Here is a 25329-nt window from a genome sequence, read left to right as displayed (position 1 = left end):
TGAGAGAGCTACCCTTATCTACAAGTTGAAATCCTCCACTATCATACCAAGTCAGCCAAGGTTCAAACTGCAAAGCTGCAGGAGCGTTCCATAGATGGAGGTATGACTTTTTTATCAAATGATTTTTCCCAAAGAGCTTTTTAAGGAGGCTACAGCCATCCAAGATTCTGGGATGTAAATCGTTTCTCCTGCAATTTGGCGACGGTAATACGCGAATCTCATGGAAACTGGTGTGCAAACTTAATTAAATACGCTGAATTTTTTAATAGCACTTGAAGAATCAAAATCTCGGTTTAAAATGCTGATTCGGAGGGTTCGCAAAATACCACATTTATACGCCAAAAAGCCAATCTATTTGCTTTCATAGGTCTGAGACCCCCCTCCCTCCACGAAACCGCCGAAACCCTATTGCATATAAAGTCTGTTCCACTGCTGTTGGAAATATGCATATTGGGGAGGGGGAGGTACACACCGTAGACTGTGCCTCTGTAAACCCAAAAGTCCTTAATTTGGTAACGGTTCTGTCTGATTCCGTCTCATCAGATATTCATCTAGATTTAGCCGTCAAATTGATGGAGTCGATAATCGTCGACGGTACAGAAACTTCTTGGGAGTTTTTCTTGCATTTGAATTTTGAAAGATGAATGATGTTCAGATCTGCGTAAAGTAAAATGTAAGAAAGCGTCTAAAATAAAATAAAAACATTCTGGTGAATGTAATTTATGAATTTCTCCTTTATGCTAACGTCAGCTACATGGAATATCTTCATCAGCCGCGTCTGGCAACAATTTTTTAAGATAACTTGGCATCGCAGATTTTGACGTAGGTGTTTCAAATCGAAATCAACATGCAGAATTATTAGTCTTTCATTCTGACCATATCGTTTTCCTAAAATAGGAAAAAATACGCTCTCAGCATGTTTTAGCATTTCTAATTTGGGTGAAGTTCCGAGCCAGGCTTTTGCCAGCTAAGTTCAAATTCGTATTCATCGTCCAGAAATACATACAGGAATGAAATGTTATGACCTTCTTCTCCACCCAATTCCGGTATATCCCTACTCAGACTTTTAGTGTCCGGCCTATGCCTTTGGTCCTTTCCAAATAAGCTTTCTCAGTGCTTTCGAGGTATCCTGACCCCATTTTTTGTTCTTTATTTCTTACCGCATCCTTTATTACCAAACAACCCTTTTAGACTTTACACGCGACCAGCCAACTTATTCAAGTACCTTTCCCTGTTTTCTCTACGAAGCCTAAGCATGGAATAAACACCACACCGGTAGGAAGAAAGGTCCATAAGAGCTAACGTTAACAATTCTTGTCACCCAGATGCTACACCTAGTTGCCGCATTGCATCTAAGATACTGCGTCTATGATAGGTTGTGGTTGTGCCATAGTACCTTAATAGGTAGAGCATTACTTATTAAAAGGTATCTAAGGAGGCATGCAAAATATCGTATTTGCTAACATCGCCAATTTCTAAACTGAAAATGTGTTTGTTGTGTGTCCAAAACGCAACCACGAAAGCATGCAGAAGATAGCATTTACGGCTGTCCTGCCTAACACCAACCTAACATGAAAATGTAAAATACCCTTTTTATGTGATTAAAATAAATTCGGTCGATTTTGACCATCCTAACGATTGCTGAGAATCTTTCGGATGTTAAGTGACAATTTGACAAAAGACAGGAGGCTTCTGTCAATAGAATTCTCCAGTCAGAAGCTTCTGAGCCCGTTTTCTTAAAACTTAATTTTTGCATTAAACTTCAACGTAGAAAACCCTTGAGAACTAACAGCTGCAGTCATACGTTATGTTCAAGAAAGTCAGAGCGCCTGCAATTTTTTTGTATGCAATATGGACATCGCAAGAGCACGAATAGATGCATTCAGACCTAATCGTTGCAAAGGCCGGAGCTCTCTCAATTTTTGCCGATATGATAACAAAATATGTCACTTATTGTATTAATACGTTGTGGTTGCACGAATTTATGTCGGTTTGAATATTTTAATCAAATTGAAAAAAAGAAATGAGTGAATTAATAATAGGTACGTAAATAAAACGGATACTATTATTCAGCACCTTAACATGAAAATGAGAAGTACCCTTTTCACGGGATTGAAATAAAATCGATCGATTTTTAATTATCCAGACGAGTTCCGAGAGTCTTTTGGACGATTAGTGGCAATTTGACAAAGGACGGAGGCTTCATCCAATAAAATTTCCCGGCCAGGCGCGGTCTGAGCCCGTTTTCTAAAAACTTAATTTTTCCACTTACGACTCTCGTGGCTATCGCCCACACAGGCTATCTTGGCACAGTGGATCTAGTCAGTGGGTGAAGTCGGACAAAATTTGGAAACTTTAAACGCTTATAACTCCGTTCCTGCAAAAATTTGAGGTTCTTAAAGTGGTTTTATTGGTTTCCTCGTGAAATTTTCTTCTGAAAGCATCCCTTGAAATTTAAAATGTGACGAAATAAGCATCGAAATTCGCAGTTTTAGTCAAACATTTCATGTCCTACCTCTCCAATTGACTCGATACATTGTGTAACGGCAGTAATCTGCCGTGATAGCGAAGAGCGCCGTAAGTGCAAAATTTTCAAAATCGAGTTTTCTTCAAAATTCGTTTAAACTCTTTTAGATGAAATTACTGAGACAGCTGAAACAGCAGAATTCATCTTAATTTAATGAAAACGAGACGTATGAAAAAGCCGTAAGTGCACAAAAAATGACATAGTTTTTTTTTTTCAAGAAAGCCGTAGGTGCATGAGAGCCAATGAAAACAGTGCTTTCAAGAGGAATGCCACCCTCATCTGCCGATTTCTAACCTGAAAATGTGTTTGTTGTGCGTCCAAAACGCAACCACAAAAGCACGCAGAAGATAGCACTTACGGCTGTCTTGTCAAATACTAACCTAACATGAAACTGAATTTTACCTTTTTCATGTACTTTAAAATAAAATCGGTCGAGTTATAATCCCCCAAATGATTTCTACGAGCCTATCGAATGATTGGTTGCGATTTGACACAGAACGGAGGCTTCTTTTAATAAAATGTTCCACTAAGAAACTAGGCCCATTTTCTCAAAACTTCATTTTTGCACTTACGGCTCTCTTCGCTATCACGGCAGTAATGACCTGTTCCATATCAATACTGTTGATCGGTGCGACCGGTGGGTGCATCGGAGCGTTGCGCTGGCGACGCGGCGACGTTTCGGCGGATCGGCAGAGGAGGGGCTCCTCATCTGGCAGCGGGGATATAGCGCGTCGTCGCGTTGGCGAGTCGCGGAATCAGTTGGCGCAACAGTTCAGCTCCGCGCTGTTGAGTGCCGGGCTCGGGCGTTTATTTCAATTATTGCGACAGCCCGTCTGACAGCGAGTTAGTGCCATTAAATTGAAATCTCCAGAGCGAAAGAGAGACGCAATTTTCCTCTGTCACCACCGGTAAGCCGCCCGGAGTTTCCTACCGCATCGCCATGCGGCCCCGGCACCGCACAGTGCGGCACTCCGTGGACAAAAATCGAAAAAGTCGTCAAAATTTTTTTTTTGAAAATGCACAATTTTTCTTGATATTCATGGTGAGGAACGTTTTTCTGACAAGGAATGATAGTTTATTTGTGATTTTCATTCGTAGATCACCATGGATAAGCGGGAAAAGTTGAAGGAAAAATCTCGGGAATGAATTTCCCCATTGAAAACATATGGGGAAAAGACTAAAAACTTAAAATGACTTTTCTCGAGAAATACTCAAAATACTCCTGGACGTTGACATTTTCTTATTCCTTATGTATCCTACTTTGATCGTGCCAAAGGGTTTTTCCTATGTTGCTGCTAATATCTTTGTTATAAGAAGTTAAAGTTTGGGTATTTGACGTTGTTTTTACATTGCTAACATAGGGCTGATTCGAGGTTGCCAACTTTAAATGAACTTTTCTCGAGAAATACTCAAAATACTCCTGGACGTTAACATTTTCTTATTCCTTATATGTCCTAGAATGACTGTGCCAAAGGATTTTCCTATGTTGCTGCTAATAATTTTTTTATAAGAACTTTAAATTTGAGTAATGAGTGCATACGGGGATTTTACATGGGTAGCATAGGGCTTATTCGAGGTTGCCAACTTCAAATGGACTTTTCTCGAGAAATACGCAAAATATCCTGAGATATTAGCATTTTCTTATTCCTTATATGTCCTAGAATAACTGTGCCAAAGGATTTTCCCATGTTGCTGCTACTTTCTTTGTTATTTGAAGTTTAGTGTTATGTTTTCAACCTAAAATGCATCAATTTTTGAAGGCGGCAACATAGTACGGGTTTTCCCATGCGGGAATTCCCAAATCCCGCTGGACAGCGTTCATGGTAAACAAAACAAAGTTGTGTCTTGTGTGTGTGTCTCGCTTATCAATAGATACAATCGTATTTAGCTCAAATTATATGCATGTGCCGAGGTAAATTCGCTCAGATTTAGCGAGAAAATTGTGATCTATTTCGTTCAGTTAACCGGGAGTGAAACACAGATTAGCTAGCACTAGAAATGTGTGTCTTGGGTGCTAATAAGTACTTGGAGATTTGTAGATTTCGTTGTCCATTCTTAACCATGGTAACAAATATTTACACCTTCTTATTTCAAATGTATAAAGCTTCCAGACAAAGTGCGGATATCTATCTACCTTTACCCGGCAGAATGTATGATTTTCAATGTTCTCACTCTCAGTGAATAGAATGACCTGACATCTCAGGCCACAAAATGTTCTTTTCTCATAATTGAATGAAGTAAGGTTTCTCTATTGTTCAGGTAAAGTTTGCCTTTACAATTTACCTCCTTTCAGCAAGTGAAATTTCTTGATTAGTGAGTATTGACTGTTACGCGGAGGTCAGATAGTGCGGTACGTTAACAGTATAAACCTCTAATTCTCATGAAAGCAAGATCCGTTGCTCAATTCAATAGTAGCTGTAAAATTATTTAAACAAATGGCATGATCACATATTGTGCTTCAGCTTTGTTTAAAAATTTAGCAGTGATAATTCATCTATACCCACTTATCGTCATATTGAATACTGTGCGCGTTAATCAAGTCATGTTCGGTGCGCACCATCCTATACAGTTCTTAATCGTTCCTTAGTTTTTGAAGCTCATAGAAGGCTGTGCTCTTTGAATGGGAGAATCAGTGGTGTTTTCAATCATTATGAGAATGAGTGGAATAATTCTGAATGTGGTGTGTGACTAAATACTTACTCTTGAGTATTTTTCCTTCTGGTTTGTCCTCAGGACATTTGCGTGGTGAGTTTCATTTTCTTCTACTCAATAGAAAATTTATTTCCTCCTTTATATTTGAGCAAATCAGGGCCTGCATTTCGTTTCATTCAGGACCCTTAATTAGGAAGTTAGGTGTTGAAATGCTTAGTTCCCAATTTCTGCATTCTTAAAATTACCATTATTTCTTGCATTTTCTTATCATGATGCCAACCATTATCAGTCTAGTCATGAATATATTCCCCTTGATGATTTGAGAGGGATTCTGTTTGTTATAATATGTCATGCCAAGATTTGACCTGTATCATGTTAAAACTCATTTGCGCTGCAGCACAAATCCTATGATGTCATAATTTCTCATGCAGAATCACCATTGCCCAAAGCGCAGAATGCTTAAGCGCATGCGCAGAGGTTCAGAAAGTGCCTCCACGATGCTACATCACTAATTAATGGATTTAATTACCTACTGCTGCCACTGACTATACTTTGGCGTCAAATTAAGGGAAATATATTTCAGGCTGTTATTATAGGCTGCATTCATTTGGCCAAAAACAACCGTTTTGGGAGACGGCATGTGTGCTCGTCACTTGGTTTGCAGTGTTCTTCATACAAGTCAGTGATAATTAGGGTGCTTTTGATTCATTTTAATGAATCATGCAGGTATGTTGTATTCAGAAATCTGTAGAGGAACCAACTGTGACTTTGCTCATTCTATGATAAAGATCAAGAAGGTATCTTTGGTGCATGGAATTATTATCCTTCCAAAAATACAAAATAAATATTTAGTTATTTCTCATCCAACTTCAGTTTTTTTCATGAAGAATGAACAAATTGAAATCTTGCGGCTCATAATACTTACCTCGGTTTTTTTTTTTTTTTTTTTTTTTTTTTTTTTTTTTTACTACCATACTGCTTTTAAAGCCATAACTTAAGTCCTAGAGAATTTTAGGTTGTAGAATTGGATTTTACGGAAGAAATTACATAAGAATTGATACCTCAAAGACCCGTATCCGTACAATTCAAATTTTGTATTTTTGAGAGGATCATTTTGAGGTTTTTTGGCATCCATCTTGTATTTGAAGCCAAAATTTCAGTCCTAGAGAATTTTAAGTTGCAGAATTGGATTCTATGGGAGAAATTACATAAGAATTGATACCCCAAAGACCTGCATCCGTAGAATTCAAATTTTGCATTCTTGAGAGGATCACTTTTAGCTTATTTGGCAGCCATCTTGCTTTGGAGCCAAAATTTCAGTCTTAGAGAATTTTTGGCTTCAGAATCGGATTTTACGGGAGAATTTACATAAGAATTGATACCTAAAAGACCTACATCCGAACAATTCAAATTTTGTATTATTGAGAGGATTATTTTGAGGTTTCATGGCAGCCATCTTGTTTTTGAAGCCAAAATTTCAGTTCTAGGGAATTTTAGGTTGTAGAATTGGATTCTACGGGAAAAATTGCGTAGGAATTGACACCTCAAAGACCTGCATCCGTACAATTAAAATTTTGCAATATTGAAAGGATCATTTTGAGGTTTTTTCGGCAGCCATCTTGTTTTTGAGGCCAAAATTCCAATCATAGAGAATTTTTGGCTTCAGAATCGGATTCTACGGGAAAAATTATTTCAGAATCAGCATCTTCTTGGGCCCATAATCCTTTTTTCATCGTTGTAACGATTTTTGTCCACATCGTCCATAAGCATGCCGCACTGTGCACCGGTGAAAAGCCTCCTCTGTCAACTGTAGTTTCGGGGAGTCTATGTAGCTCCTTTATTTATGCCTCGTTTTTTATTCAATTATTTTTAATTATTTTACACTCATCAAATATTTGGAGAGGCCCGCCTCGTTGGTCTGGACCGGGATCAGGTTCGCTCTGCCCGGTGGAGTTTGCTCTCTTAAGGTTTGGCCGAGGCAAAATTTGAATGTAGTTACGCACATTGTTGTTTGAATGTTATTTTACCTTCAATTTTCTAGATATGCAACAGCCGCGTGGCGTGAATTGCGATGTATAGATTATTATGCCATGTAAACCTAGGGTAAAGAATCGATTATTAAGGTGTTCGCTGCGAACACCCTATTTATTAATCCTTTTCCATAGGTTTATATGGCATAACAATCGATATATCGCAATTCACACCACGCCACTGATATGCAAAGTGACATTCTCCGTTCAGCAATAGTTATAACAATAGTAATATATTTGAACTTTGATTAGGCAAGAGAAAACGCAGGAGTGAGGAACCCTGAGAGAGTTCTTGAAACTGTTTCATTTGGACCGCGTTTAGCAGAAAGGGACCAAGCCACATCAGCTATTGCAAAATTTAACCGGGCTATTTAATTTTTTACAAGAAAAGTATTATGTGGATTTCTTTGAAAGTTCTAGGGAATTTTTGAAGTTTTCAAGTCGGTTGAATGATTCAGATCGTGAAAAAGGGCCACATGTCATTTTCAAGGGAATCAATGCCAGTATGTGTTCATTTTTAGTTCTACGTGTAGAAATTGTCGATGAAGAAAATCGGGAACTTTCTGTGACAATGGTCACGGAAAACCCGGGGAATTTTTTTCCCGAGTCTGCAGTCATGCTGCATTAGTCTCTTGTTGCAGATAGGTGCTTTTTTGGATGAGCCAGAACTTTTAGTTCCTCGGGGCAAAAGATATAATGCATTTCTAAGGCTCACATCGCAGTCGTCTGCTGAATCTTATATGACTGAAATAAATGCCTGAAAATCTTTTGGAACCTGGCAAGTTTTAGTGAACGCTTAGTTAACTGTTAGTTTGTGAATGGCGGGAGAGCCTTCTAATACTGGCTATACCTCCCGCTTTGCCGGGAGGTTAGTTTAGTTGCGTGACCCAACCGAACGGTTAGAACGCCTTCAAATCTGGCTATACCTCCCGTTTTTGCCGGGAAGTTAGTTTAGTTGCGTGACCCAACCGACCGCTTAAAACGCCTTCAAATCTGGCGATACCTTCCGGTTTGCCGGGAAGTTAGTTTAGTTGCGTGACCCAACCGAACGCTTAGAACGCCCTCAAATCTGGCGATACCTCCCGCTTTGCGGGGAAGTTAGTTTAGTTGCGTGACCCAACCGAAACGCTTAGAACGCCTTCAAATCTGGCGATACCTCCCGCATTTGCCGGGAGGTTAGTTTAGTTGCGTGACCCAACCGAACGCTTAGAACGCCTTCAAATCTGGTGATACCTCCCGCTTTGCCGAGAGGTTAGTTTAGTTGCGTGACCATGCATAAAATTCACTGAAATTTGCACAAAAATCCACACAACCGTTTTCCTGTCTAGAAAACGTTTAGATTGTCTAATTAAACTTGGCAATAGCTGATGTGGCTTGGTTGTTTTCTGCTTCACGCGGTCCATTTTACCTCCGAATTTTCCAGATAGGCAAAGTGACATCCTCCGTACAGCAATAGGTAGTTAGTTATTGCGATACTTAGGGCAATAGTTATCTATTTGAAGATTTGGTTAAGCACAAGAAAACCTAAAAGTAAGGAACCCTGATGAGAGAGTCTTTGAAGCTGCTTTACTTATGCTTCGTTCTTTATTCAATTATTTTAAATTGTTTTCACTCGTCAAATATTTCAGAAGGCCCACGTTTGCCGTTTCGCACAGGAAAATTTCATTCACGTCAACTGTATTTTCAAAAGGGAAATTTCAGGGGATGCAAAATTAGCACGAACAAAAACTTCGGCTACCTTGAAACGGAATTCGGAGACGGAGTTCGATTCGAAAATTTCAGTTCCATAGACCAAATGAGGGGCTTGGAAGGCGTATGAGTGGAGTTTTTGCTATTTCGAGAAATACGTGTTTGAAGTTTCAAAATTGCTCGGATCCTTGCGGCGGAAAGGAAGTTCAAACTGACTGTCGGTGTTTAAAAATTGGAATTTGGGAGCGAATTTCTCACAGAATTTTTACATTAGGGCTACTTTTATTCAAAATCATTAAAATCTCAATTTTTTCGAAATCTGCACGTCATGCGCCTTGTCTTCCAAGCCCCTTAAATGGTGTGTTTAATTCTGCCGCGCTAAGGAAGAAAGTCGTATGAACCTTCAGGTGTTGTCATATTTCCTTCAATATAATACGAATTTACCGGGAACATTGAGAATATATTTCTTCCAATTTTTCAGACAATTTTGTTCGCACTTTGATCTACAATGTCTGAAAATTTCAAAGAAAAAATGTATACCTTTCCTCACAAAAAACAATGTTTTATCAGGGAAAATTTGGCAACTATCGAATATACATACGGCGTTCTTCCTCAGCACGGCCGAATTCGGACCGAAGTTTTTTCCTTCACCGCTCCACGGCTAAGAATCCACTCTGGAATGAAGTGCACTAAAATCCACCAATGGGACTCCATTCTTCATCCAGAGTTCCATTACAACAACCAATCATAACGATTCTCTTCGAAATGACGCTCAAGCGCGGGGCTTAAAAATTCTCGGAAAATTTAAACAAAGCAGCGAAGCACAATATAAACCAGGACACGCCCCAAAAAGCCGATGGAGAAGTGTTGAAAAAACACAAATTAAAATCGAACGACTCACAACGCTTGTACATATTTCCTGTAAGCACTGCCCGTTCTCAGCAAAAACGCAGTATGAGTCCTCGGGTGTTGCCAAACGCCCTTTGATAAAAAAACAAACGTTCAGGTAGACTTGTGGTTATTTTTCTTCCAATTTTTATTCGCGCTTTTATCTAAAGTATCTGAAAAAGAAAACTATTCATAATTTTTTTTTCTTTTAAAAAATAGGTTCGCCCCGTCCCTTGACCGCTTTGCGGTCCAACCACTTGAGGTGCCTCGCCTCACTTGAATACAGGTTTTCAAAAGCACTAAGATTCCTGAGTGTTCTAAATGTTGATGATAAAATTACATAAATACTTGAAAGAAATAGGGGGAAAATAAGAAAAGTGAAAGGAAATGAAGCAAATTTAAAAATGAACTAGACACAAATATAATACAAGGCTACACTTAAAATATTAAATATATTAAGTAATTATAACTAACTATTCAATCGCATTTTGCGTGAAATTAAAGCATAAAGGAAGAGGGCCAAATTGTCACACCATAACACATTAACGATTTGTATTGATCTAGAGTGATAGAGGGATGGAGGAGGAAGTGTGAGCGTGAGCTGCGGAGTAGAGGAGATGATTATTGAAATTGATAGACAAAGCAATAGACAAAGAAGACGAAAAGGATGTAGAGGGATCCATTGGTGGAAGCCAGTGGTTGCAATGGACAAAGTCCGTAGGTAATAGACTAACTAACGGCAACCCACGAAGACCCGATAGTTCGTCCATCATTTACCCCCTTCGTCTATAAGAAGCACCCATTTCAACCAATAGGATCGCTCTATACTCCTTTTGTCTTCTTTGTCTATAAATTTCAATAATCGGCCCGCCGGCGTTATGCGTTACGCGTTACTCCTATGATTTTACATTACGCACACGGAGAAAAGAACTTCGTGCGTGGGACCCGAAGTTTAGGTCGTATGGATCTCTGAAGTTTTCGGATTGAGCATCTGAACACTTTAGGTCCAGCTGCTGAGGTTTGGATCACACATCTGAAACTCCAGTTCTCACATCTGAGTACTTCAGATGTAGAACTGGAGTTTCAGATGTGTGATCCAACCTCACAGCTGACCTAAGTTTCAGATGCTCAATCGAAAACTTCAGAGATCCATAGACCTAACTTCGGTCCCACGCACAAGTTTTTTCTCCGTGTACAGAGTAAGATAATTATTGAATCCAGGAAAATCTAGCAACATTCGAACGTTCATGCGGCGTTCTTCCTTAGGACGGCAAAGGAGCTCTCCGTTCGCAATTGAATTCATCCCTCTTTTTCTTACCCCCTCCCACATTCCCGCCCTCCCGCCCTCCGGTAAAAGCTGTTGCTCTGTAAGCGGGTCGCACGCCTCAGCGGAGGGGAAGCGTAACGCGATTTCCCGGCTTCCAGCTGATCGATTGTCGAACACTCCGATCGATACATCCCTATCAAAACAATGCTATCTATCGATTCGGATCGTTCGATATATTCGAGAGTCGAGCCGCGGGCGAAGTTGGGAGCCCTCGAGTCTCAATTAAGCAACTTGTATACACAACAGGGAAACAAGGCAATGAATTGATCGATTCCTAATGAGACTCGGAGCCGGCGACCGGGGAAAAATTAAAGTCGAGGAGTCGGGGCTTTTTTCTTCCTCTCTCGATCGACTAAGTTCCGAGCCGCAATTGAAAACGGGGCGGCGTCTTTGACTCGAGCATACGCCGGGGAGCAACTGCTTGCTCCGGGTTTTTTTTTTCGTCAGTACGCCGCGCGCACTGTGGTGCGTGTTCGAAGTTAAAACCCGGCCAAAACTAATCGCTGAAGAAATGAACCATAGCTGCAGAAGGTAATGTATCGTCGAGTCCATGACATTGGACTCCATAATCAGCTATATAATGGTCAGGTGCTCATCACGTCCAAGATCTTGGAATCCATGCTCACTTTAACTGAGGATAATTTTTTCGAAAAATCGAAGTAAGCATAGCGTCCAAAATTGTGGGATGCAGGTATTCTCGGACAAAACTGGAAAAAAAAAAACACATTGGATCTAGAATCCAGACTCTTGAAAACGTTGACAAGAAAAAGGACTCTTGGTTCAATCAAATTTAAGCTTAAATCAAAAGGAAATCCGCTCAAATTAAGAGGCTTGGTTCTTGATTTAAGCTTAAATCTGATTGGATCAAGAGTCCTTTTTCCTGTCGATGTTTTTAAGAGTCTGGACTCTAGATCCAATGTGTTTTTTTCCAGTGAATACATGTGCATAGGGTTCAAAAATGTATTAAGACAATTTGTGTGGAATAAAGGCGAAAAAAATGTGTTCTCGAAAAAAATTGTGCATTGCTTTAGGTAAAAGGTTAGGTTAGGTTTAGGTTAGGTTAGGTTAGTTCAAGTTAGATTAGATAAGCGAAGTATACGATTTTCTATCATGATCATCCTAGGTCCATTACAGATTATAATATTTGCAATTGGTGAAAATGTAATCTTTATTACCGTTTGTTACACTGTGGAGGCCTGGAATACGGTAACCAATCAGAAACGGATTCACATTGTCTTGACTGTCAGTATAAAGGGACCCTAACCAGCACGACGGACCCTTCCTCCTAGCGAAAAAAGTATACTCCGCATCCATTCGTTTTTAGGATTCAAATTTTGGCCCGGTTCCGAGTTGGATCACCACCTTGTGCGCCTCCGCTTTCGCCCTCGACGCGCTCTCCACTTTTCGGGCTTCTCGTTGGCCCCGGGTTTTCTTTATTAAAAGCTCTGAACGAGGGAAAATATTTGCTCAGCCATTACTGGGAGCGCTGCCGTTGCGGCAACCCCGCCTCGGCCGGGGCCCGGGCCGTTACTGCCGCACTAAGGAAGAACGCCGTATGAACATTCTAAAGTTGCCAAATTTCCCCTGATAAACCATGTATTTTTGAAAACATTTATGCATATATTTTCTTGAAATTTTCAGATATTTAGATTAAATGGAGATGTTGCATGTGTGAGGAATTTGCGATGTGACTATTGATTATTATGTGAAAGTTTGCGAGAAACACTATGGTCCCACTGGTTCTCTCTGAAATCAACTCCCAAGCTCAAAATAAGCTCACAAGTTGAGGCCAAAATGGAGAATATATCCTACACTCTTCTGAGATTCTACGTCTACATCAAGAAAAACTTTCCATGCAAAGATAGGAGAGCAAATACATTGACAGGGCTGCTGTGTTTTCAGTTTTAGAGTCCCCAAATAAAGTGGCAGCCCTGTCAATGTATTTGCTCCCTATCTTCGCATGGAGAGTTTGTCTTGATGTAGAGATGGACTCTCAGGATAGCGTGGGATATCCCCTCCATTTTGGCCTCTTGCTTTCTTGAGCTTAGGAGTTGATTTTAGAGAAAACCAGTGGCACCATCGTGTTTCTCGCGAACTTTTACATAAGAATCAGCAGTGAAATCGCAAACTCCTCACACATGCAATATCTCCATTCCGTATAAAATTGTCTGAAAATTTTGGAAATTAATATTCGCAATTTTCCCAGTAAATTCGGTTTTTATTAAGAATTTATTAAGAATAATAAATTTTATTAAGAATCAGCAGATATATTTGGCTGCTGATTTTTAACTTTTACATAAGAATCAGCAGTCAAATTGCAAATTCCTCAAACATGCAACATATCCATTGCGTATAAAATTGTCTGAACATTTTGGAAAATAATATTCGCAATTTTCCCAGTAAATTCGGTTTTCATCGGAGGAAACTTGGCAACGTCTGAAGGCTCATACGGCGTTCTTCCTTAGCGTGGCAGGTTGCGTGGGCGCGTCGTCTTGGAGAGGAGCTCGGCTGCTTTGGGCCCCGTTTGAATTCCATCTCAAATATTGTTCCCTCGAATTTTGAATCGGGTAAACAAGATGCCGATCCGCTCGCTACGTGCGTACCCCGCTACATGTCTACTAACGAGTCGAAACTTTTTCCCCCGCCCCGTTTCCGAGTGAAAAGTTTCGGGGATTAAAGTCATGAACACGGGAGAAGATTCCGATTTTCTTTGAAACGCTAAGCCGCTAAGATGGGCTTCCGCAAAAATCGCTTTTTTTGGAAGTCTGGGAAGAATTTGGAGGAATGCGATGGGATTTAAATGGAAGCTTATAGCGAGGGAAACTTTTAGGTGAAATTTTAGTTTGAGGTAGCATCTTCTTTAGGTTAGGCTGCGCAGTGTTGCCTGATTCTTTTTTTGCTGGTTTTTCGGCTTCGCATCACATCGGAACCAAAGCCATCCGTGGACGTTATTCTTTGCGTCCGTGAACATCAGGATGATGGAACATGTCGCAGACAATTGAACCGAGACACCGCTAGGTCCAGAATCTATTGTATGTATCAATACTGAATGCTGAAATTTTCAGTTATTCTGTCGGTGAATCCATGCTTAACAAACTATTTTGCTGACTCACAAAATTATCGTGGATTGGTAAACTGTGCCTATTGAGCATTATAATATCGCATCATTTGAACAGTAGGGATTTGGCAACTCTGTACAGCTTATAAAAAGTGCTGCCTCGAGCTGAAAACATCCGAAAGGTTGCCGCATCATATGAGCATTCTTTGAGGAATACTTCATCGAGATTTTTAAGTATTCGATACAGAGCAAAAAGAAAGAACAAATTATTTTTATCTCTGCCAGTGCTTTATTGGTTCCAGGCCGGAGATTTCCAGTTCCGAGAATGCAAAGGTTCGAATGTTTATAATATAAGGCAAACAAACAATGTTCTGATCTTTCATTCAGTTGCGCGTCAAAAAATTAGAATTTTAGTTTATGATTAAGGGAGTAGCATCTCCGAGGGAAAAAGCTATGGGTGGGCGGGAGTCCTCCTTTTTTTCCACACGAAGAAGATTTGCGGAGACGCAACAAATATAGTCCTCCCCTGTTAGCCATCCCTCCCTTCCCCCGCTTTTCAGATCCACATTAAGTCCACAACTCTAAAAATAATTTAAAGAATTTTCTTGAGTCCAAAACTTTTAAAGGATTTGGATATTTGAAAATCAAAATAAAATTGCATAATTAGATTGCATTTTGCTAAAAGGAACCAAGAGCATTCCAATGTCGCTAAGATAGTGCAATGCTTTTAAGCCTGCAAATATAAACTGATCATCTAAACAAGTTTTACCTTTACTCCCAATAAACTATGAATTCAAGACAAAATTACCTTATTAAATTTAATTTTTTGTGCGATTTCGGTAATATTTTGCAAAGAATGTAAGTTGCACAATCCTAGCAACATTGAAATGTTTTGGTTCCTTTTTGCATAGCGCAATCCAATTTTTCAAGGTGTCTCAAGTCCTGCCGCAAAAATATTGTCCTCCCAGACCGTGAGATATTTGCAAAGAAGGCGAAAGTATCCAATAGCCGAGCAACATCTGAGTCTAGCGGGGTCAAAATGATGATGACCCTGATGGGGAAAAAAGCGGAATATGCGCGCAAATGTTTACCCAGTCCAACATTTCCGAACTCGGTTCGTTGCGTTGGCTGTCAGAAATGATAGAGCGTTTATCGATACAAGGTCCTTTGGCGATGCTCTTACAGAGGCAAAAGAATGAATCGTTTGAGCTGTAGAAAATGTTCCACTCGCGGTGGAGAGATGAATTCAGTCGAATATTTCAATCATTCGCATCGCAATGAACTCATCCAACGTACTCGGTTCTTGTCCGTTTCTCAAAATTATTTTTACGTGAAAAGATTCCCAAAAAATCAAATGAAAAGTTTGAAACGTAGGTCAGGTTGCTCACTCTTTGAAATGTTTTTAAGACAGCTGTTAATTGTGGTAGTGCCGCAACATTTTGTTGAGTCACCTAATTTATTGGGGTACTACCAAAAATTAATAGGGACACTACCACAATTAATTAAGGAACTACCTTCATTAATTAAGGAAATACCACAATTAATTGGAAATATGTCCATATCGTCCAACAACCCGTTGCTATTTTTCCCCGTGACCGTTACATAATAATCTTGAAGGGAAATGCAGCAGGCATGTCACTCTAGATCCTCTTCTGACAATATTTTTAAAATCGTCGGAAATTATTTTAGAAATATTTATTTTTTTGGTGGAGGATTAATTGATCTACAAGGACTGACATTTAAATTGTTTCAAAATACTGGATGGTTTAAATTCGGAATGTATCGATCACACCTAAAATGGGATGCATTTGTCTAAACTAAGGGTCCATCCTTATTCTAATACTGTCTGATGGTTTATTTTGATGTAAAATACGGCATCGGTGGTGTATGGTGTAATCTGTGTGCGTCTGCTATTAATTACACTTTCCACATGGGTGCAACTCGGAATTAGATTTTTACGCCATCAGAGCTACCGTGACGTTCTGCTATACGTTAGCGCGCTAAAAAAAGGCGCAGAAAATGAAAGTTGGCCTTCAGTTTCGTTCAGTTTCGCAAAAGTCGATTCTGAACAAGGAAATTCGGTATTAGCCTGTGGAAAATTACATAAAAAAGTTCCATGTTATGCATGTTTTTTATCAAGAATCTCCGTCGAGAACTATGTTCTAATGGAAGCTTTTAGTGTAAAATCGTCAATGAAATATGAGGCTGTTCGTTCATGACGCATCTTTGCAAAATTGAATTCCACAAAAAATTAATTTAATACTGCGTAACAAGCTAGTCGATGTAAAGGAGAAGTCTTTGAAGTCTGGAGGCACCCATTGAATTATTACTCACGGTATGAGGATCTTTGATTTGGATGAGTAGTGCGTTTTAACCAAAAAAGAAGCACTTTAAAATAAAGTTGCCATGCTTCGTTATCGTCAAATTTACTGCATTACTTTGAATGGCAGAAAGGTCAGAAAATGAAAGTTCGTTTGTTCATTGTGATGCTCATTCGAATTGCAAATAAAGACACTTTGATACGGCTTCTTGTAGCGAACAAAAAAAAACACACTAAAAATGTGTTCCGAACTGTGTGTAACGGTGCCAAATTGTGCTGGTTCTACATTATTTTGAGAGAAAAGCGAGGCCAGAACATTCCTAAAATGTCAATTAGAAGCAAACATGTGAGCTCTAATGAGTATCAGTATATGACTAAAAGCCCTTTCCACACGTCGCAAGTTTTGCTGCAAGTGAGCCGAAAGTGAGGGTCATCGATGCGCTGTTGAGCGCTGACGCCCGATTTTACTTTCAATAGCGTTCACACGTTGCAAGTGAAAGCGGCGCGCGCACTTTCCTTTCGACCAATGAGCGTCCTTTGTTTTGTTGACAATATTCACCGGCACATGACTTTTGAGAAAAGTTTGAGGTTATGTATTTTGTTATCCTAGTGATCATAATGCAAGGAAAACTTTCTAATACAGTTCTTTTCGCTTTTTACGATGGATACCGACCTCCTTATTGCTTTGGCAGTTTGGACTTTCCTACTAATAATCAGGCAGAGGGTCATTCTTCTCAGGACCTGTTGCTGGTCGAAGAGTAATATTCTGATTTTTAATCAGAGGTGCTTGTGTACTTGGTGTAAATCTTACCAAAACTGGCTTGCCATTAATAAGTACATATTTTAAGGAATTCTTATCCATCTTAAATATGTACAACTGTACAAAATTACAAAATATACACAATTTACACAAAAACACTACCCGGTACCCGGTCACATTTAGAAGAATGTTGGTTGTAGAGCCACGACCTCATCGATGATCGCGAAATTTGCGGACGGGACGCAAATTTCAGCATCATCGATGAGTGATGCACCGATGACTCCCACTTTCGGCTCACTTGCAGCAAAACTTGCAACGTGTGGAAAGGGCTTAAGGGAGAGAGTATCTGTCTGAGCAAGCCTATAAAATTAGTGCGTTTCGCTGAAAAAAAAAATTCGGTCTTGTGAGTCGAACGTTCGTTGATCCATATCATCCCGAATATTCGGTTTGTCAAACTGAACTTTCGGTTTGTGTAACCGAACATTCGGCATATATTACCAAACTTTGTTTGTCAGCTAACTTTACCGCACCAGTTTGGTTTACGAATCGAAGGTTCAGTTTTATAAACCGAAAATTCAGTTTGACAAACCGAATTAGTTGGGATGATATGGAACATCGAAATTTGGTACGACCGAACTTTTTTTTCAGTGCAGAATGACCCGACCCTCTTCCGACAATACAAGGGTTCTTGGCGAAAGCAAGTTATCGTGCAAATCTACCTTTTTGTATGCACCGGACTTTGGCTACTTATTAAATTCCGGAATTGACGGGTGCAACACCAAAGCTAAGAGACAAGTGTCCCGTTTTTCATGAGGATGAGACAAAGAACCTGGCTGAGCGTATCTCTGAGAAAGGGCCAACGTTACCCGCGCAGAGAAAATTACTGGTTTACACTGTTGCAAATCATCGTAAACTTTAATCAAGTATTCGCTTTACCGTAACAAGAAGACGTAAAGTGATTGCACGGACAAGTATTTCGGAGGAAACCTATTCCTCTCTTCGATGAGATTTATACAGTACAATCTAGCTAGGAATCTCACTTGAATGTCAAAATGAATACTTGCACAAACGCAAATCCTCCTATATCTTTGTGAAACACTTTCTTAATTTTTAAATTGAGAAATATATTTCGTTAAAATTACGGCGACTTAGTCTTTTTTAAACTTATCTATGTCGCAAAATCGTGTTAATGTGAACTATTAGAAACAAGGATCTGCACAATGACATTAGACCTCATGGCCTTTTTTACTAGGTTTAATATTTTAATTAACACATACAGTCACAGTTCGTCTGAGCGTTCTATACTGGGCCGATTTCCATGATTTTTAAGGCTGTCGACAGGTGATAGTCCCTAAATGAGCCCGCTCTAATCAGATTTTGGAAATAGGACCCAAGTTTTTTTTTTTATGTAAGAGCAGATCAGGAACCGTAGAAAGTGGGGAAAAGTTTGAAATCCCCGCGAATGAAAAATGACGGGAATTTCAAATTCAGCGGAAAATTGAACAAAGCGGGAACTGTTGAATCTTAGTATGTTATGATAGGGGGGGGGGGGGTGAATAGACGGTACGCTACTTTGCTACAGGCTATCCAAAAGCGACGATACGCTCGGTTCCGTTCGTTTTGTTTCGTTCGTTTCGTTTCGTTTCAGGCTTGGCGTGAAGTTTAAATGCCAATTTGTTTATTCGATTTTTATTGGTCCAATCGCTCCAGGCCAGGAGAGGATTGGACAAATGAGAGCCGAGTATAAAAATCTTTTCATTTTTTTGTCAAAATGGGCCTTAAGAGAGCGCAAAGCGCCCTCTGGGGGTTGGGCCGAATAGCCTCCTAGTTATCTTATACCATTACAATGATTGGCGCTTGCAACTAACGCAGAATCGAGTGTACATTTCTTCATAATTTTCTAAAAAAAAAAAAAAAAAAAAAAAAAACAAAAAAAAAGAATTTATTTCCCAAAAAATCAATGGAGGGGCATTGTTCAGCCTAATGTTTTCTTCCATCCTTCAATTACTTTAGAACCCTAGCAAACCTCAATGCTCCTGCTTTTTTCTGCTGGAGAACTCCACCCTCAGACTCCCTCAAAGTAATGAGCTGATTAAAGTTCGAAGGCGCACCGTAGACTTGTACCTATCCTGAATAATCAGGCACTGAAGACACTTTTCTCGGTGGCACGGCACTATAGATGAAGAGCATAAATAAAAGAATGAAAATACCGAGTATTCTTCGATTTGACAGCCTGCGAAAAGATGAAGAGGATAATTCATCATCCCGAAGAGAAGTTGTGAACGCGAAGAGACAGTAGCGTGAAATATGCACGCCGCAAAAAACAGAGCGCGGGTCAGAAAGTTTGAACCCCTTTTCGCTAATCGATGGATGACAACGACGGTTGATCTGATCTGTTCTGAAAGTTCGAACTTTTTCTCACAGAGTTTAAATATTCATTCACAAAGGGTACCAACTGCCTGCATTCTTCATCGTTCTTATAGTATCTTATTAGTTGTCGCAAAAACTTCACTTGGATACAAACCACTCAACGCCATTGAAACACTTTTATTTCGTCCAAAGTCGTCTCGAACATGCTTCAAAAGTTTTGATTGTTTTATAAAGTTTTGCTCCGCAAAACAAGATTGTGCCACTGACATGGACATGCTCTAAAATCAACTTGCAAACTCGAAAAAAGTTTGCAAAGTTCAGGTCGTAATAATCGAAAGTTGCCTATTTTGCTGGTGTACTGGAGAGTGTATCGTGCTCTCCATGCAGAGATAAGGTTGAATGCATCGACAGGGCTGTCTAGAATTTGGAAAAACAAAAACAATTTTTAGCCCGATCAATTTGGAAAGCCCAAAACTTCATAACCTGTTGATCAGTCACATTTTTAAGTTATTGTCAAGATTTTCAAAATGTCATGAAAGACTATTCTAAATAGAAAATGTTTTAACAGTTATTTTTAAAAATTTTCACGGCTGTATTTAAAAAAGGAACGTGCAATTTCTCCGAGATTATTCTCGAATAATTGTATGTAAATATTTGGATCAATTACTCCGATACAATGTAAATGATTTTAAAAAATTGAAAATCAGAAAACAGAATTTTGAAGGAAAATGACTAAAATTTTAAAAAAAATGACTTTACAATTTTTTAAAAATATTAACAATTTTGTCGAATACAACATCACGACAACCTCACAATTTTTTTTAAATTTTTTTTCAAATTTTTTTTAAATTTTTTTTAAAATAATCGATTTAAAATTTGTTTTTTAAATACTTTTTTTTTTAAGAGTTTATTTTCAGTTTTATCGAGTTCTTGTTCGATCAGCCCATAATTGCGATATTCCTTCCCAGACGTCTCTGCGTTGTAGTGAGCATTAAGAGATAATTTTCAAGCGTGAAGTGTCCGTTCTTGATTAGATTGCAAACCGGGCAGGACAACCGGATATTCGGGCGAGGGAGTTCAACCGCTCGCTAGCCCGGTCGATTAGGTATGCGCGAAAAACAAGAATCAGTTCGGTGTATCGCCCTAGAATACCGCGACACCGTAAAATTCCTGAATTCTCGCCCAGTCAATGTGATCAAGCAGCTCCTGACTCAAGTTATACGATCGAGTTATTCTCTCATGCTGTATTTTCTTAACTTCAATCCGGCGTGTCATTAAAAAGTCTCTAAAGTACCCATCGTCTAATCCGAAGAGCATTCTGTCCGAACAGAAAGAATATTCGAATGAGAATTAGCGTTTATCGGTAGTGGTTTTGTGGCTGGCGCGTTTTAACGGTACGCAAAAGTGTGCTGCGTATTATAAGCGGAGGCATGAAGTGTTATCGTCTAAAGAAGATTACTCTTTGAACTTCCTCCGAAGCTGGACTTTAATGGAAGCTTGTGGTTCAAACTGTGAATAAAATACTCGTGTGTGGTGGAACAAAGTTGCAAAATGGTGAAAAAAAAAGGAAGTGCAATGAACCGCTCGGAAACATGAAACTTCGTAAATATTACAGACGCACTATTGGATTCTGCAGTTTGGGGAGAATCCTTGAGTGAGGATACTACTATGCGTGGTTTGAGACATTTCATAGAGAAAGGAGTTTCAAAAATGAATGGACATTTTCAAAATTGGTTCAATGTCTCCTTACGGACTACTCACTTTTTGCCACCCCACGGTAAAACGGTAAGTGAAGAGTAAAAAATACGTGTAAAAAGGGATAACTATTACACTCCATGAATGCATGCAAGAATTTTGCAACATAGCTACTTAAACATGGACCACGTTTAGCGGAAATGAACCAAGCCACATCAGCTACCGTCAAATTTAACTAAGCAATTTAATTTTTTACAAGCGCACATTTGTGCGGATTCCTTCAAATATTTCAAGGAATTTTCTCCGTATTATACGATAAATTCACTGAAATTTTCACAAAAATCCGCACTACCGATTTTATGTAAAAAATTAAATTGCCCAGATAAATTTGACGATGGCTGATGTGACATGGTTCCTTCCTGCTGAAGGCAGTCAATATAGAACATTTCAATTATGCTGGGATTGTGCAATTCAGTGGCGATTTTTGCAAAATGGCAATACTGTTTTTATGGCAATAACAGTCACGTACACAATACAAACACATGACACTCACAAGCATAACACCTTATCATGATCGCACATGATTCATAATAGCAAATTGAAATATCTTGCCATGATAAATAGATCATATTTACCAGAGAAGAATCGGCTTGATTACAATGCTTTTAATAAAAGCATGAATCTTCATCTAAAAAATTCCTAGAATACCATAAGGGTTTTGTTTTTATACCAAAAGAGAAGTGATTGTGTCGATGTTATTGCTGCACATACATTTGGTATTTTTTGAAGCTAATGAGAGGTTGCACAGCTTCAGAAACACTTTAACTAAAATGGTACCCTTTGATTATATACAGGCGGATGATACACAATTTCCTTGATCAGTGTTTGCTCGTATTTGAAGTTTTTTATCGTGCAAAATACTTAGAATTAGACATGATGGAATTTATTGGTAAACATATTTTTTTCCATTCCGTGAAGTGTATCAATAATTACAAATTATTCCTGAGAAGCAATTGGAAAAATAAAAAAGTTTGTGGAACTTTTTCTGAAAAATGACGAGATGCACCCATACATTAACCAGACTACATTTTCTCAAATTCATTTTAGAAATATGCATTAGGAAAAAGCAGATGCGATGGGATGTATGCACGCGCACTACCTACTCTGCACAACTGAATACTCATAGGTTTTTCTCAATTCATTCGTTCGCAGAAATGTTCTAGCTGAATGAAACGGGGTCCATACGATGTACTCTGCAACTTTACCCGGATGGCAGTCCTCTTGCTTTGCGTCTCTTGTTGCAGTCGCATTGACACTGTACAATAGACTTCTCCCAGACCCCGGCTCTCAACTGCAGGATGCTCAACAGGTAACAAATAGGGCAATTAGTCAACATTCAGCGAAAGCGAGCATCCAGAAGTTTCAAATTACCTCTTCCGATCTCACACGGAAGTAACATAATCATGAGAGTAGGCTTTTTTTCATGACATGATCTTTTATGATATTATCTTTTCAAAGTTACCAAGCTGTAACCCATTTGAATTATATTCCTTCGATTTAGAAAAGAGACTAATCAACTATCTCCCGTTAACCGATTAATTTTTAAAAAATGAAGAAATATGTAAATAAAAATGAAGCAACTTTCGGCAAATAAAAACAGAGAAAAATTAATTGGCAGAATACAATTCCTTCATACTTTCAATGTTTTCCGAAGTAGTTTTGCATCAACAGAGTGCATTAGAGACACGCTATGAATGATTCAATCACTACATTTTTTCCTCAGACGTCAAACATATCACACAAGCCAAAACAATTAAAAACTATCAAAAGAGGTGAGAACCAACGAATTTTGTTGCAAAAAAACGAACAACGTCATCAGCTAGCACCTCAAACAAGAGTTCGTTTGGGAGCTTTGAACTGATGGACACATTTTCTAGGTAATAGTATTTTTTAGCAGTAGAGTTTTTATACCAACTCATTGACACATTCTCCCTCATTTTCCTCATAAAAAACTAATCAACGTGGTTCTTTGAAACTTCCATGAATTAAGTTCTCTGCGTAAAAAACATTCTGTGAAAATTATACGAGGACTGATATTCATTTGCTCGCCGGTAGAGACAGATAGTGAGAGATGAGATTCTGAAACATCTCAATTAAGATACGTGTTCATAATTTCACCGTCCATTTTTTATGATAACGCCCATGCAAATCCAACCATCACTAGATACCTACCTACAGTACATATAGTGAGGGTACGGATATTTCGAAATATGGAGCTCTCAGGGCCAAAAAGGGCAACCAACTCACAAAAATGCCTTTGCCAATCTCCAAATTCCAATATTAAACCAAGACAGCTAAGAATGTTCATACACTAGCGTCATCCCGCCAAAATGAGTGAAGTTATGCCAAAACTAAGTCAAAAACGTGTTTTACAAACGGCGCGACAGGTCGTAGCAATTGTAATAGACGTTATTAATGCCGTGTCACAGCCGTCATCAATCGTATCGAACCGGATCCAAACAATGAAACATAACCCTACTATTCAAACATCAAACGTGATAATTTCAGATATGATTAGCGCAGTTTGGAATAAGAATCGGTGTAAGAAAAAGTGCTTTTAACCATGAAAGTTCCTGTGTGATTGAATTCCATTTTATCCTCGAGTTTTTCCGGTCAGTTGACGCAGTTTCAGAAGGGAGCGGGGAAGGAGAGACACCATACCTATCTTTTATGACAGTGAAATAGTGAAATTTGGATGATTGACAGGGCGGGGGGGGGGGGGGTTAGTTAATGTGAGGTTACGTTTCATTCTTTGGATCCAATTCGATACAAGTGACACTGACTGTAACGTGGCACTAATAGTGTCTATAATAAATCACTCTGGGTGATTTTAATTCATAGGTTCGCTGTCTTTTTGGGCCCTAAAAGCTCCATGATCCAACCTCAAAATTACCGTCATCCTCTTCCTATGTAGGTACTCAATGGAGATGTTGCATGTGTGAGGAATTTGCGATTTGACTGTTGAATGTTGATTCTTATGCAAAAGTTCGCGATAAACACAATGGTGCCACTAGTTTTCTCTGAACTCAACTCCCAAGCTAAAAAAAAGCTCTCAAATTGAGGCCAAAATGGAGGGGATATCCCACGCTATTCTGAGAGTCCACCTCTACATCAAGAAGAACTCTCCATGCAAAGAAAGGGAGCAAATACATTGACAGAGCTGTCACTTTATTTGGGGACTCTAAAACTGAAAACACGGCATCACTGCTAATGTATTTGCTCCCTATCTTTGCATGGAGAGTTTGTTTTGATGTAGAGGTGGACTCTCAGGATAGCGTGAAATATCCCCTCCATTTTGGCCTCAACTTGAGAGCTTTTCCTGAGCTTGGGAGTTGATTACAGAGAAAACCAGTGGCAACGTCGTGTTTCTCGCAAACTTTTACATAAGAATCAATTGTCAAATCGTAAATCCCGCACACATGCAACATCTCCATTACTACATAACGATTGTCGGCGTTACAGATACGCCAAAATGTAAGCACTTTTGAATGGATTTGTTGATGTTTCAGCTGTCGGCGGAGTACGACTTCGTGATCATCGGCGGGGGCTCGGCCGGCGGGGTGCTGGCTAACCGGCTCTCCGAGGTCGGGAACTGGACGGTGCTGCTCCTGGAGGCGGGCGGCCCGGAGACACCCCAGGCCCAGATCCCACTTCTGGCGGGGAGTCTCCGGGACTCCACCCTCGACTGGCAGTTCCGCACCGCGCCACCCTCCGCCGGGCAGAGCTACTGCCTGGCCATGAACGACGGCGTCTGCAAGTGGCCACGCGGCCGCGTCGTCGGCGGTTCCAGCGTCATCAACTTCATGCTCTACGTCCGCGGCAACCCCAGCGACTACGATTATTGGCAGCACCTCGGCAACCACGGCTGGGGCTACGAGCAGGTAATTGAAAACTAGAGGGTCCTTTACCCCTTCCCCCACCTACCGCCAAGCGGATCGACCAGTGGGTCCTTC

At 39.6% G+C, this 25329-nt stretch overlaps 2 protein-coding genes across 20 annotated transcripts in view; one reads left to right on the top strand and one right to left on the bottom strand.

The window, feature by feature from the left end:
• The window catches only part of cac (calcium voltage-gated channel subunit cacophony), a 400227-nt gene that overhangs the window by 184617 nt on the left and 190281 nt on the right, over positions 1–25329 (bottom strand). The gene's annotated exons all lie outside the window — the stretch shown is intronic.
• On the top strand, positions 22499–25272 carry LOC109032854 (glucose dehydrogenase [FAD, quinone]-like). Its single transcript, XM_019045163.2, has 2 exons — positions 22499–22685; positions 24886–25272. The coding sequence occupies exons 1-2, from the start codon at positions 22563–22565 to the stop codon at positions 25270–25272; spliced, it is 510 nt and encodes a 169-aa protein (XP_018900708.2). The 5' UTR covers positions 22499–22562.

This window comes from Bemisia tabaci, chromosome 4 (assembly GCF_918797505.1).
Source record: "Bemisia tabaci chromosome 4, PGI_BMITA_v3".
Lineage (NCBI taxonomy): Eukaryota > Metazoa > Arthropoda > Insecta > Hemiptera > Aleyrodidae > Bemisia > Bemisia tabaci.
Note: the sequence above shows the minus strand (reverse complement) of the source record. Positions and strands in the feature narration are given on the sequence as shown.

What these genes read in the sequence shown, in the direction of transcription:
- LOC109032854 (XM_019045163.2), top strand. Translation starts at nt 22,563, where the DNA reads ATGTACTCTGCAACTTTACCCGGATGGCAGTCCTCTTGCTTTGCGTCT. An exon ending in AACTGCAGGATGCTCAACAG is followed by an intron (nt 22,686 to 24,885) that starts GTAACAAATAGG and finishes TTGATGTTTCAG; the next exon opens with CTGTCGGCGGAGTACGACTT.